The following is a 15141-nucleotide window of genomic DNA, read 5'->3' as shown; positions in this document are numbered from 1 at the left end:
CTCTCTCTCTCTCTATCTCTCTCTCTCCCCCCCCCTCTCTCTCTCCTTCCTTCCTTCCTTCCCCTCCTTTCCCCCTTCTCTCCCTCTTTTTGCTATATAGTTCAGGCTTGCCTAAAATTCACTATGTAGCTAAGGCTGGCCTCAAACTTGTGATCCTCCTGCATCAAGTTCTCAAGCTCTCAATTGCCAGGGCTAAAGGCATGAGCTAACACATCCAGATTTCCCTACTAGTTCTGACAGAGAGTTCATATAGAGACTTTGAGGCTCAACACCCAAATCTGCTTTTTTGAGTCCACAGCTAGGGAGTCAGGTTCTTACTTCCTCAGGCACAGTTATGACCAGTCCCTAATCTGGAATCTGGGACTCATTGGCCTTCAGCTAACACGGTTATAAGTATGTTAATTTACACGACATTTATTTTATTAACACGGCATCTGTTTTTTTTTTATCATTGTTTTTATTTTGTAGGACAGGGTGTTCTATGTACCTCAACCTGGTCTCAAACTCTGTGTAGCTAAGTCAGACTCAAACTGAACTTCTGATCCTGCTGCCTCTGCCTCTTAAGTGCTAGGATTAAAGAGTCATACCAATCTTGAACTGGTTTTAAGCAAGTATTCTCTCTTTCAATATAAATTCTAAGCCATTTGAGAGCAACCTCCACCATGCCTGTCAGCCTTCTTTCTCTCCTTCTAAACCCCACATCACCTTGGCTAGATTCTGCTTAGACAAATGTTCCATCAAAGCTCAACACTGGTGACCGATATTTTCAAGCATCTGCTATGTGCTGAGTCCCAGCAGAAGGAAACCAAGTCTGACAAAAGGGGAGGTGATGGAGGCTACTCTTCCAATGCTGTAGAACTCAGAGAAAGAGGAGATGGGTATGAGCAGGAGGGGGTGGAGCCTAAAGGCTATAAAGGTGGCTAGATGTAGGAAGCAGATAGGAGAGGTGTGAAGACTTGGGTGGAAAAGGGAGGTTACATCAGATCCACAGATGTTTGACCCAATGGTAGGACAGACGGTGGTCTAGCTTCATCTACATCCCTCAGCACCGAGGCCACACAGTGAGAGAGTTGTTCTCTGTCTGTTTTTCAGTTCTCCACACCCAGCATCCTTAAATCAGTTATCTGCTACACAGAAGTAAGGAGTGGGTAGAGATGACAGCATGGCTTCCTGGTCACCTAAGACAGGACTGGATGGACTTGTTAATAGGCACACCCAGCCATTGCTTCAAAACAAGTAGCTCGGCAACCAGGGCTAGGCTGGGCAATTTGCAACCATACTTGCTGTGGCTCTAAGCATGAATTCCAGTCCCCCCCTCCCCCCCCCGTTCCTTCATCCATATCCTACCACCATAGCTTTCACCATCTCAACCTACTATGCGCCCACACTAACAGTGGATTAATATTTTCTTTAATTAGAGTCCATTTTAAAACTTAGATGGAATTAAATAAAATGTGCCACAATTGGGGGAAAGTTGAAGTACTTGCTTATTCAGAAGAGACATACTTAAAACATACTATATATCTATATCTGTATCTATATCTATATCATCTATATCTATATCATCTATATCTATATCTATATCTATATCTATATCTATATCATCTACATCTATATCATCTATATCTATAACTATATCATCTATATCTATATCATCTATATCTATATCTATATCATCTATATCATCTATATCTATATCATCTATATCTATATCATCTATATCTATATCTATATCATCTATATCTATATCTATATCATCTATATCTATATCATCTATATCTATATCTATATCATCTATATCTATATCATCTATATCTATATCTATAACTATATCATCTATATCTATATCTATAACTATGTCTATGTCTATGTCTATATCTATATCTATATCATCTATATCTATATCATGAATATATATATCTATATATCTATATATATGTGTGTGTGTGTGTGCGCGCGTGCGCATGTGTGTATGTATCATGAGTAAACATCCATGTCACCCCAGCCCATACCTTGGTAAACACTGATTTATGACCGCCCCCTTTTAACTACACCAAAATGGGTTCAGAAGAAGGTTCTCTGGACTGAAATTGTGATGTGTCCTGAACATGAAGAGATCAGGTAGGACAGACCACGGGCCTGTGGGAAGGAAAGGATGGGCCTACATCTAACATAGACAATTGGTAGCTGCAACCAAATGATAAACGCCCTAGGACCCTTGTCTTTGAAGAAAACAAGAAAAGCTGACACTGCCCATTGCTTACCATTCTTGGAGACGAATTGCGATGTGACTCCTGCTTCAAACGTGGCAAAGACAGGGCTGTGGTCACTTGTCATGATGTCACTGGTACTGCCTGCAAGGGAGAGAAGGCATTTCTAAGCAGGGATAGAGGAGAACTTCTGACCAAGGTGTGGATGACAAACTCACAGCAGGGACAAGCTTGGGACCTAAGCTGGGGACTCTGAGTCCAGGAAGCAAAGGTGCCTGAACTTGCCTCCTGGGCATCACCCTCACCCTTGCAATAGCCAGCCAACCCCAGATCTGACCAAATACCTCAGTATATCCAGCTGACACCAAAGAGAAGAAATGAGCTGTCCAAATTCAGTTCAGCTCAGAGGATCGTGAGCAAAGAACTCAGTGTTTTAAGAACTGGGATGCAGGGCACTTGCTATGCAGCAATAGGTAGATAGCTGATACACCTGCTTATATAGCAGTTGGAAGAAAACTCAGGGTCCCTTTTATTGCATTCTATATATGAATTCTCTTTTCTTTTCCCAAAGTCTTGGACTCCTCTATGTCCAACTCCTTAAACCCTTCTACTGTGTCCTCTGGCACTCAGAAGAATATTGGCAAAATATGTACATCTTCAGCCTTTCTGTGGAAGATGGTGCAGTCTTACATGTAAGGTCAGGTTTCCTTTTGCCTTTCACATGCTGGGATTGTGTGTGATGTATACTCTCCTCAATCTTAGTTGCCACTTCCTGATCCATCTCCTTTCCCTTTCTTTTTTTTTTTTTTCTTTTTTTCTTTTTGGTTTTTCGAGACAAGGTTTCTCTGTGTAGTCCTGGCTGTCCTGGAACTCACTCTGTAGACCAGGCTGGCCTCGAACTCAGAAATCCGCCTGCCTCTGCCTCCCAAGTGCTGGCATTAAAGGCGTGTGCCACCACCACCCAGCTTCCTTTCCCTTTCTTAAAATCTGCACTATGGAGCAGTTCTGAAGGCCAAGGCTGGTGTCTAAAGATGTAGTGGCAATTCTATGAGCCCTTGGCAGAGGAAGCTGACTGATGGAGACAGTTGGTAGGATCTTCTGAGACAGAAATCAAGAGAGTCCTCAGGGCTGCAGGATTTGGGGAGTAGGTATCCATATGACTGACTCTGTGTAGTGCTAGAAAGAGGGTCACAGATAAAGGATGGGAAATGGGTTCTTTCTGGTGTTTTTGTTTGGTTGGTTTGGGAAGTACTAGGGATAGAAGTCAGGATCTTATGCACGGCAGGAAAACACTCTAGCCCTGAGTGATATATAGCTCCTGCCCCACTTTCAGGTTCTGAAGGCAGAGCAGTGCTTTATAAGGCTAGGCGGTGGTCGTGTACACCTTTAATCCCAGACCTAGGGAGGCAGAAACAGGCAAATCTCTAAGTTTGAGGCCAGTGTGGTCTACAGAGTGAGTTCCACTATAGCCAGGGCTACACAGAGAAACCTTATCTTAAAAAAACAAAAATGAAACAAACAAACAAACAAACAAAAAGTCCTTTCTAATTCAAGTATCTCTCTGAGCGGGATTTATTACTTTGCAGCCCAAGAGGGATAGAGATGCACCAACTCTTTCAAGACACTTGATTAGGGCTCCACAGAGCTCTCTCAGCTTACAGACGAGTAGACTGAAGCCCCTCCCTCGGCTTGCCACTGTCCTCAGAACCCAAAACCTAGTCTGCACCCCGCAGTGTTTCTCTCACCATACGACTGACAGACCACATGCACCAGCGGGTAAGACTTCCAGAGGACTCGGTCGCACCAGGACGGCAAGTTGTACTTCATCTGCAATGCAACATTACAGTTTTATAGCATGCATGCTATTTTCACTGTGATTAGTAAAAACAAAACCACAAAATTAACGAGGACATCCGCCAACATCAAATTCATCTGTTCTTGGTTCTGTTGTTGGGAATTTACTCTCAGGTAGCACTAAACTATTTAGAATATATTTTATTTATTTTATGTGAGTGCTTTGCCTGTGTATATGTATGTACAGCACATGTGTGCAGTGCCCACAGAGGCCACAAAAGAGTGTTAGATCCCCTGGAGTTGGGGTTGCAGTTGGTTGTGAGCAGCCATGTAGGTTCTGGGAACTGAACCCAGGTCCTCCATAAGAGTATTCTGTTGCATCTTTCCCCAAACACTGTTCCTTTCAACATGAGCGGCCTTATTAATATATTAATAGTCATTTTGTGATCACTTTACTTTGGCCTGTGGCTTTATCTATGGAAAACTATAATGTTCTAAAACTCTAAGTCCTGAAGCAAAGAAACCAGCTTTGCTGGTGTTGTTTTGGTGACTAGCCGTGTAGTCCAGGATGGCCTTGAACCTACGAACCTCCCGCCTAAGTTTCCCAGGTATTGGGATTACAAGTATGCGCCACCACACTCAGATGCACGGAGATCCGTTTTGTCTCAGCTAACAGAATTGCGTGTGTGTATGTGTGTGTGTGTGTGTGTTTTGTTTGTTTGTTTTTGTTTTTTTTTAAAGGGTTGTAGAGAGGGCTCAATGCTTAAAATATCTGCTTGTTCTTGCAGATGGCTCCAGATTTGGTTCCCAGTACCTACGTGGTAGTTCACAACCATCCATGATTCCTGTTTCTAGGGATCTGACACCCCCTTTCAGCTTCTGTGGGCACCAGATGTTCATGTAGGGAAAACCACTAAGACACATAACATTAGCCTTAGTAGTAGCCAGGCATAGTAGTGCATGCCTTTATGCCAGCACTCCAAAGGCAGAGGCAAACGGATCTCTGTGAGTTTGAGGCCACCCTGGTCTACATAGTAAGTTCCAGGACAGTCAGGGTTACATAGTGGGACTCTGTCTCAAAAAAACAAAACAAAATTAGCCTTAGTACATAGTTAAGAAACAATGCTTTAAAATCTTCGCAGCATCTTAGAATCGGGCATTATTAATTCAGCTTTTTTTTTAATGTACACATTGGTGGCAGTTTTGTATCAAGATTTAAGTCAGCATGTGAAAGCTTTTCTTCTTCTCCTTCTTCTTCTCCTTCTCCTTCTCCTTCTCCTTCTCCTTCTCCTTCTCCTTCTCCTTCTCCTTCTTCTTCTTTTTTCTTTCTGAGACAAAGTCTCCTGCAGCTCAGACTGGCCTCAAGTTCACTGTAGTCAAGGATAACCTTGAACTCCTGACCCTCCTGCTTCTTGCTTCTATTTCCTGAGTATTGGGATCAGAGATGGATGGTACCATGCCTGACTGATGCTGGAGATGGAATACAGAGCTTTGTGCACACTAAGCAAACACTCTATGACCGAATTACATCCTCAATCCCTGTATACACTCTAATTTTTAATTTTTGTGTTTGTTGTTGTCTGGTGATGTAGGACGCTTCCCACTTCCTAGGAACCATCATAGAATGGTGAGTTGGGCAAAGGAGGTGGGACAGGGCAGGCGAGTTGCTTCTGGGAGGACTCACCCCGGTCGCTTTCTGCTTCGTGTAGGCATACTTGTCCCGGGTCAGTCTTTCAAACCGATAGGTGGGGGCGAAGGTGATCTCCTCCTCCTCTGAAACAGACACGTGGCCCTCAGTTTGGCTTCCCTAACACCTCCAGCTTCCCTCCTCTGCCGACATAGCCCTTCCCTTGGTCAGGATGTTCAGGTGGAGAGAAGATGGCGGGAAATGATGCAAAGCAGAGACAGTGTGCCCTCACCAAAGTGCAGGAAGACCTTCTGTTCCTTCCTCTCCAGGAGCAGTTGGTCGTGGGCCAGAAGATCTGAATACTGCTGTTGCTTGATCTTCTGGATGATGGTCTCTGCCTCCTGGAATGGGGACATGCCAGGTTACACCCTGTTCCTCATTACCCTTCCTAATGACCACATCAGGGCCCCGGGAGCCAACAGCCTGGGATGCTGACTCCTGGCGCTTGATCACTTTGTAAGGATAAGGAAAGCCTGGAAGAGCTGTATCATCACCACAGCTGTGTCATCACCACAACTAGCTCTAGGCTAGCCCAAATTTGCATGTGGATCTGTTGTTTTTGTACAATGGCTTTTAAACACCATTGTTAGCAATACTTCATGAGACAGGTAGTACATCTCCTTTGCTTTCTCTGGCTCTTTCTATGGGAACAAGGGCATCTAGTGGTAAATTCAGTAGTCCTGGTGGGGGAATTCCTGGCTCTGAGGCCTCTGAGCACCACCCTCTTTGAGACCACCCAGCCTAATTGCAAGAGTTGGTGCCACACTGCAGGATTGGGGGATACACTGGCCTTGGACTCTATTAGTTCTCTCTCCTGTCTACTTCTCTGTGGCTTTGAGCCAGGCTCTGGGCTCTGCCCAGGTGAATGTGGAGCTGTAGCAGCCCTTCCCCAGGAGGCTCAGGATGGAAACTCTTCTCATGCTCCTACCTGTCTGCTCCTTATTCCCAGGGAGGAAAGATGTCACCTGGGAGTCACTAGTGAGGAAGGTATGGTAAGCTGGCTGCAGAGCTGATGGTGACTGGAGGCCCAGAGGGGACCAAGGGACATGGGTCATATGGAGAGACACTTGGGATAAAGGGACACCTGAGGTTCAACCTCAACTCCAAATGATGTGCAATCTCCTCTCAGCGGTTTTCCTAGCCTCTCTGTGTGCTTGACTATAAAACAGGGTCAGCTCCTGCTTTGCTTCCTTTGTCCCTCACAGGACTCGAGTGTGGGAATATATTAAAGTCCCTCTGTGGGAGGGAAACAGGCTGTTAACTCTGATTTCCAGACAGAAGGGCACTCACTGTTCCACCCCACGCTGTCTCCTGCTTCAACTTTTATGAGTATGCGAAACAACTATGTGGGTTCTAGACTCATCCTGTGGTCACATCTGTTGGTCCCCTTCCTGTAGGCAGGCAAGCAATGCCTTAGATCCACCTGTGACCCCATGATTTGTTGAGATAAGTGAGCTGGCCCCCTAAGATGCCTGTGCTTCCTGACTAAGCTCAGCTGCTGCTGGCTGGCAGACCGGAGAGACAGTGACAGTGATGACGGATGTCCATAGAAGTCCTAGGGCAGAGTAGACAAAGGCAGAAGGAAACTGTAAAGGAAGGCAGAGGCTCTATGACAGGAGCTGTATTGAGTCCCGAGAGGAGCTGCTGCCTTAGCCTGGTTCTGAGTGTTCATGTGTCTCTTTGATTTTCTGTCCACAGTTAACTCCCGAGAGCCTCTGTTCCCTATGGCTCTATGTAAGGTGGAGTCTCCTTACCCAGGTGGGCAGCTCCACACGGTAGTTGAGATCTCCAAGCCAGAAGAGATGGGTGAAGCGGTGAGTGATGTTAAATGGGCTTAGCTTCTTGTCTCCCAGGGCCAGGAACCGCAGGATGTTCATATAGTTTTGATTTCGCCTAATTCAGGAAAACAAGAGCCATCTAGCATGCCTAGAGTGGGCACCGTCCTTGCTCTGATGGCAGGAAGTCAGAGGCAACTGGTGGGAAATAAAGACTTTGACTACAGCTCTGTCCCAGTGGGCACCTGAGTGTGCCCCAGAAACCCAATGGGAAACACAGTATCTAGATCCTGTGCAGAAATCTACCCATTAGGAAACAGATCAGTAATGGTACTAGCTGGCTAGTCATGGCAGAGCCACCTGCAGACAAAATGAACTTTGAGCTATAGGATGTTCCTGAGGAGTATTTTCCTTTAGAAATGAACCAGGCTCAAGGGGTCTACTAGGTTAATGACAATGTTTTCTGTCCTCCGGACAAGAGTCACATACACCTGAGGTTTCTACTGTGCTGCAGTTGTTTTTGCTCAGACAGCAGAGGTCCAGAAGGTCCTGAGGCTGGGCAAGCATCAGGGTGTTCGAGGCTAAAGCTGTCTGGGTGTGTGGAGGGAATGGCTTCTATCACCTGAGTTTTTTTTCACTTCCAGAAGTCAAGTGGCTGTTGACGAACCCCAAGGAGGTTCCATTGAACATGAAGGACACTCCCACAGCACCCTTGTTTCCTAAGGGAGGAAGAAAGAAAAGAAGCAGAACGTCAGCCAGGCAGGCTTGTCAAGGGGTCGGAAGTTGAGGTGAGGTAAAGCTCACTAAGACTGTTAGCAAAGAGTAAGAGAAGCAGACCAAGGAAAGAGAGGAGAGCAGATAGGTCAGCGGGGGCGGGACATTCCGGTGACAGGCAGGTGGTAGCAGCCTTGTGATTCTATATAGGAGAGAAAGGAGGATGCTGTCATCTATTTCTGAGTATGGGGCTGTTGGGAGCCATAGTACTGAGCAGAGAGGGACAAGGAGGATTGGAGTAGACTGGAGCCTTCGGATTTGGGAGACACTCCCTCCCCTAGCTGAGTGAATGGTAATCTACTCAAGATCCACTCCTGTGGGATCAGAAACATTCACTCCAGACATGCATATGCACATTCACAAACACACAGAACACACAGACACATACAACACACACACATATACAGACATACACATAGATACACACACATAAACACACACATATACACAGAGACACACAAACACACAGACACATACAGGCACGTACACATAAACATACAGACACAAACACAGACACACACATATAAACACAGACATACATACACATAAACACACATAGATACACAGACAGACATAAATACAGACACATAAGCACAGACACACAGACACACACATATAGACATAATCTCACACAAATGCTTTGGTGATGTTTTAATTTATTCTACATTGGTGGTTCTTAAAGTATGTTCCCCAGGCCAGTAGAGCAGTCCCAGAGACTCCACTTAAGAGGCAAATACAATATGACTGAATCAGAGATTCCAGGGCTTATAAATATGTGCTTAACAAACTCTGGAAGGCAGGAGTTGGTAGATATTGGCTTACCACCAACCAAAACAGCATGTATGTTTTTTAAGAGGTGGGAGATTATCTGTTTAATTTTGGCCCTGGGATCAAATGCAGGGCCTTGCATATACTAGGCAAACACTCAGACTAAGTTCTGTAGGGAGGAGTGGGATCTAGGGCCAGGACTAAAGTAAAGCCTGGTTAAGGACATACACTGTAATTTTCAATCAGACATTTGAAGAAGCTATGTGCAAGGGCCAGTGAGAGAAGCAGGATACCCAGGGAGGGAAGACGTCCAGGCAGGGATGTTCTGTAGGAGATGGAGCTCAGACTAACCCCACATCTGCTACTGTAGCAGTGAAGAAGGGATAAACGAGTGGAGAAGACATGACAGTTAGAGCTTTGCCAGCAGAAAAGTACAGGTTCTCAAATGAAGCAATACTGTGTCTTGTTTGTTTTGTTTTCTGAGACCCTGTCCTGTCCCCAAAGTCAAAGCCCAGAGACTGCTAGCCCTCTATTCATGTATAGCCCAGTGTTTGTGCTCACATACATACCCTGGGACACTCCCATGCACACACTCATACATTCAGAAACACAGACTCTCACAGGCTCACAGAAAAGACACAGATATACCAACAAGCATAAATATCTAAATACACAGGGCATGCTCACATGAACTCACACACGTATGGATATTCACATAAACACACAAACACATCCAATGTTACCTTGCCCATGCACACATTTGCAAACTCATAAACAGATTTGTGTATCTATAGAGGCCACCTTTGCAGGTATGGACCCTGCTCTCCCACATATGCAGCCTGTCCGCTCTCATCTCTGTTTTCTGTGCCCACCTACTCAGCATTGGTCAGTTTTCACTTCCTACAGGGTGTTTGGTGTCCTCCTGGGTCAACCCCAGTCTGATCACAGCCATCTTGTTCATCTCTTCTGCTGAGTGTGGGGGCTTTCAGGTGACAGTAGCAGAGAGGGATAGATGCATGTGGCCCATAAGGCCTAAAAGGTCACCATCTGGCCTTTCCCAGTGGAAGTTTGCCAGTTCCTATTCTAGATTTTTACTTCTCAAAATGGGGTCCCTGGACTGGCTGGCACTAATGTCACCTGAAAGCTTGTCAGAATGGCAATCATTTGAGACTCACTGAGACAGAACCCACATTTTAGCCAGATGGCCAGAGCTGGTATAGACCCTGGATGAGTTTTCATAGGGAAAACCATCTGGATTTGCTAGAGACTAAGGGATCCCAGGACAGGACTCTCATGGTTTAATCTGGGACATTGCTAAGAGAAGGAAGAGGCAGAGCATGCACAGGAATGGATTCCCTCTATGCTCACCCAGGGTGTTGGCGATGCCTGTCTTCACGTTGTCAGTGCAGATATGGCTGATCCGATTCTCATGCTCCGGCTTGGCAAGCACCACTATGCGAATGTTCCAGAGGGTGTGGATGGCAACCTGGTGGTGGCGGTGGTGGGAGATGATGTTGCAACACAAGGCTGAGATGCACTGTCAGAACCCTGAGCATCCCAAAGGATTCACCCAGCTCTCACCCTGTCTGTATTCCCTAGCCTTTAGGGGAACTTCTAACAATGTCTAGAAATGAGACAAAACAACTCAGAGATGAGAACTGAGACTGAAGATGCATCTAGGAAGTAAATATTATCCTTTTAAGCAGGAGTAGGGAAGGCGGAGGACTCAGGACCTTATCAACTACTGAGGATAGCACTTCAATGCACATCTGTGGCTCTGAAAGTGGGGTACCACTGAGAAATCCTATACATCTTCGGAAGTATCCTGTCTGTCTTCTGAGATGCTTGGAAGAGCCTGATGTCTCCCCACCCCGGGCCTGGCCAGCTGCTCACTGTTTTAAATGTCATGCTGGTGACTTCTTGCAGAGAGTGCCTGAGTATCTCCAGCCACTCCTTCTCTCCAAGGGGGTCCTCCTGGGTACCAATCACGTAGATGTCATGGGGGATATAGTCAGCAGAGTCGTCCCGTGTCTTTCCCTGCCCCTTGGAGAGAAACCAGGACGTAATCTTCTTGGGAGGGGGTGCATTACCTTCAACAGCAAAACCCAACACCGAATGAGTCAAAGACAAGTCAGGTCAAGAGCATCAGGGGGATTCAAAACAGGGGAAGAAGGGGGTCACATAGTTACAAAGATCACTGGGAGCAAATGCCGTAGATGGAGGACTCTGGTACTGATGCCACTTTACACGTCAGCTCTGGCCAGAGCTCAGTGGGATCTTGTTGTAAAGATAACATTACCTTTCAAAGAATGGAAAGCCTGGGGGATCCTCTCTGGAGCCCTGATCTAACTGAATAGGTTGCCAGTCATGTGCTAGGCTCTAGGGTGGCAGTGACACATGAGATATGGCCCCGTCACTCAGAAGTTTACATTTCTAATAGTGAGTGACACGTCCAGGATGGCGGCTTCTACCCTACTGCCAGGAAATATCAAAGGCTTCCTGGAAGAAAGTTATAGTGAGCTAAGAACTAAGATGAAGAGGTGCTCGACAAAGAAACAGGAGAGGCGTGCAACTTTCCTCACCTTCCATACTGAAAAATGAATGGAAGCAGCTCCCTCAAGGAATGATGGGAAATCTACTTCTGGAGATATCCTAAGGATGGTTAGATGTTCTCCCCACACCTGAGGAAATCTATGTCTCTTGACCAACAGAGAGACAAGAAGCCAAGAATCCGAATAACAATCTCTGCCAAACTCTGTCTCCAACCCCAGAGCTCTCAGCGAAACTCTTATGGAGACCTTCCCTCCCTGCCCATGTGCACTCCTGCCTATTGCAGCCAGGTGACTTCTGCTGGAAGGGCGCCCCATGTGCCTTCTGATGGAAGGACAGCAATGGGATGACTCCACCATGTCCAACCAAAAGAACCCTTCACAGACAAGAAAACTAGAAAGGCCCATGTGCCACATGCCTGAACCCCTGAAGGCGAGAGTCTAAGAAGTTAATGATAGACTAAGATACCCACTACATTTGAATTTCTGGTGGCTGGGTGATTTTTAGAATAAATATGCCCCACACAATGGTTGTTTGTCTGAGATTCAGATTTAACTGGACATCTTTTAATTTAATTCTAGCTCAATATATATACCAAAACATTATTTAGTATAATTAACAATTAGAATAATGCACATATTTGGTATAATAATATATGGTAATATATAATATATATATAATATATATATTTAGTCCAATATATATTTTGTACCTTAGTTTTTATTTCTAGCTGAGTACTTATACCAAATGATTACTTCACTTACATATTTACCATGTAGAATATATTATCATATATTTAGCATATATATTTTGTTTATTTACTTTTAAATGTACTTTTTTATGTACGTTAAAAGTTTATATATTATTTACATGGTATTTAAGTGTAGGACCATTTGGATCTATCCATCGATCCACCTACCCATCTATCCTTCTATTCATCCACTGATCTCTCTGTCTCTCCCCTCATTTTCTCCCTAGATAAGCTGGGACCAGGCTTCTTTATTTCAGGGCTGGGGTCCCCTGGTGAACTGTAGAATAAGTCACTTTGGCTACTTTTGGGGTGCACTAATCCTAAAGCCTATTTTACTTGTTCATCGTCATCGGACAAAGGTAAAATCCTCTAGAAAAGAGGTTGTATAGAAGGGATGGAGACCAGGACTATGGGTGAGAGATAGAGGTGTCCCTTGTGCCATTTACGGATGCAGAGGCAATAAGGTGTATCTAAGCAGAGCCGGTAGGAGGGAGGGGGCACAGGGACCCACCCATGTTCCAAGTGCCAATGAAGATGGTGATCATGTCAGGCTCCGGCTGCTCTGAATGCTTGTTCTTCATCTGCTGCAGGAGTTGGCAGAAGCCTTCTCTCTTCTGGAGGAGGAAGGGCAGACACACTTAGAAGGACCTCTACCTCCCTGTACATTGGCCTCTACAAAGGATGTGGTCAGTTTAAAAAATACTGAGGGGTAGTTGCATATACATCTACATATATATACACATACATGTGTATGTATGTATATATGTATGCATAAATGAAAGATGCATCCACCTGGAGAGATGCATTCAAAGCTAAGAGTATATGGCTTCTTGGACCCAGCCATTCCACTGCAAGGTTGTGATCTGAAGCAAAAAATTAGGAACTGCACCAAGATCCAACCACATCAGGGCATAGGTAAGGGATTCACATATACATATACAGAACTCTATAGAGTTTTAACATTATGGTACAGAAGTACTTTATCCACAGAGAGGTAGCCACAGTACATCACTGCCATGAAAAGCCACTTGGCAAAGCGGTATGTGTACCACTACTGAAGTTTCATTCTTTAAAAAAAAAAATGCCTGGGCATGGCCATGCTTGTCTGTAATTCCAGGGTAAGAAGTTGGCCATGAGTTCAAGGCCGACCTGTGGTATATAGTGAGCACCAGGCTAGACGGAGCAATATTGCAAAACTCTTGTCTTACAGAAGCTCAAACCAAAGCAAATCATAAAAACAAACAACAATGATGATGATGATCCCTTAAAACACCTGGAAGGGGAAGTCCAGAGTAGGTTAGTGGTGAGAGCTGTGCTGTTTTTACTTTAAACTTTTGACTATTGTATTTGCTAACTTTCTTTTTTATGCCAGTGAGACTGAGTTACTTATTTGGCCAGAGAAAATGTAAAGAAACCATGGCCAGTACAATGGCTCAGTGGTGAGGACATACACTGTGAAGTGGAGTGGAGTGGAGAGAGAGAGAGAGAGAGAGAGAGAGAGAGAGAGAGAGAGAGAACCAACTCCTCTGACCTCCGTACATGCACTATGGCACATGTATGCCTCACCTCCTAATAAATAAATCAAATGTTTTTTTTTAATTTATGAAACTAAAGAAAAACAAAAGGGCATGTTAAGAAAAGGGCCTCCCTAATCTCTTACACATATTTTTCCTATATTCACAGTGGTGCATGAGACTTGTCTCTCTCTTAGTCTAGAGGGCTGTTGTCAATAGGGTGGCTGGCTTTAAATGAGAACACACAAAATTTCAAGCAGTGCTGTGGTGGTTTGAATATGCTTGGCCTGGGGAGAGGCACTAGTAGAGGGTGTGGCCTTATTGGAGTAGGTGTGTCACTGTGGGTGTAGGCTTTAAGACCCTCAACCTAGCTGCCTGGAAGTAAGTCTTCCACTAGCAGCCTTGAGATGAAGATGTATAACTCTGCATCATGCCTGCCTGGATGCTGCTATGCTCTGTGCCTTCATGATAATGGACTGAACCTCTGAACCTGTAAGCCAGCCCCAATTAAATGTTGCCCTTAGAAGAGTTGCCTTGGTTATGGCATCTGTTCACAGCAGTGAAACCCTAACTATGACAAGTGCCAATATGAAAGGCCGGACACCTGATGTCCCTGGGCCAAAGCCAGAAATTTCGTATGCTTCAACCTCTTCATTGTAAATCTCACAAGTGCCCATTCTAAAGACACCAGCTCACCATGACATAGCAAAAGCTTCTTTATTGAAACCTGTCTTTAACCAGGGATGGCTCAAGAGTCAGTGTCTCAACTCCATTGAGCTAGCAGTAATGGGGCAGAAATAACTAGTTTGGGACCAATGTTCTTGAAGTCCAGAACATTGACTGCCTGTCCATGTGACCTCTCTCTACTTTCTACAGTCTGTTTGTACTCTTTCCATTGTTCCCATCAGCCCATGCCTGTTGCTCTACTTTCATATTCACTCCCAGGATAGATGAAAGGAGATGTCTTGAGAACCTGGTGGAGGTTACCTCTTTGAGTCTGTACTGGGAGCCCTCCATTAGCTTGTCTCCAGTGTCTGACACACAAGGTTTGCCACACATGCCAAGATATGTGCCCTATCTTGTGGGACAGTGGATCGTGCCAGAAAACTTGGTAAGGTAGAGCAGGTCTGAGACCCTGGAAACTCACACCAGAGATGGTAGGTACCTCCCAGCTCCCTGCCAGATCCTGGCCTGGAACTTGTGCTATGCTCCCCACATTAGTCACATAGACCAAAACAGAGTTCTCCATGCTAATGAGGTACCTAGTGGCCCTGAGGGTTTAGTCAATAAGCATCACTTTCCAAACATTCCTTCCCAG

The 15141-nt window shown here is 45.1% G+C and overlaps 1 protein-coding gene across 1 annotated transcript in view; it reads right to left on the bottom strand.

Moving 5' to 3' along the window:
• Inpp5d (inositol polyphosphate-5-phosphatase D) overlaps positions 1 to 15141 on the bottom strand; it is a 50928-nt gene that overhangs the window by 13213 nt on the left and 22574 nt on the right. Inside the window, exons 8-16 of the mRNA XM_028784657.1 lie at positions 12821 to 12923; positions 10902 to 11098; positions 10377 to 10494; positions 8089 to 8185; positions 7446 to 7584; positions 5924 to 6032; positions 5689 to 5777; positions 3956 to 4037; positions 2265 to 2354 (exon numbers count right to left, since the gene is read on the bottom strand). Of these exons, the coding sequence (XP_028640490.1) occupies positions 2265 to 2354; positions 3956 to 4037; positions 5689 to 5777; positions 5924 to 6032; positions 7446 to 7584; positions 8089 to 8185; positions 10377 to 10494; positions 10902 to 11098; positions 12821 to 12923 (1024 nt within the window). The remainder of the gene's footprint in view (positions 1 to 2264; positions 2355 to 3955; positions 4038 to 5688; positions 5778 to 5923; positions 6033 to 7445; positions 7585 to 8088; positions 8186 to 10376; positions 10495 to 10901; positions 11099 to 12820; positions 12924 to 15141) is intronic.

Source organism: Grammomys surdaster, unplaced genomic scaffold (genome assembly GCF_004785775.1).
Source record: "Grammomys surdaster isolate TR1022 unplaced genomic scaffold, NIH_TR_1.0 124552, whole genome shotgun sequence".
In the NCBI taxonomy this organism is placed as follows: Eukaryota; Metazoa; Chordata; class Mammalia; order Rodentia; family Muridae; genus Grammomys; species Grammomys surdaster.
The sequence above is the reverse complement of the archived record's forward strand: the minus strand, read 5'-3'. Positions and strand labels throughout refer to the sequence as shown.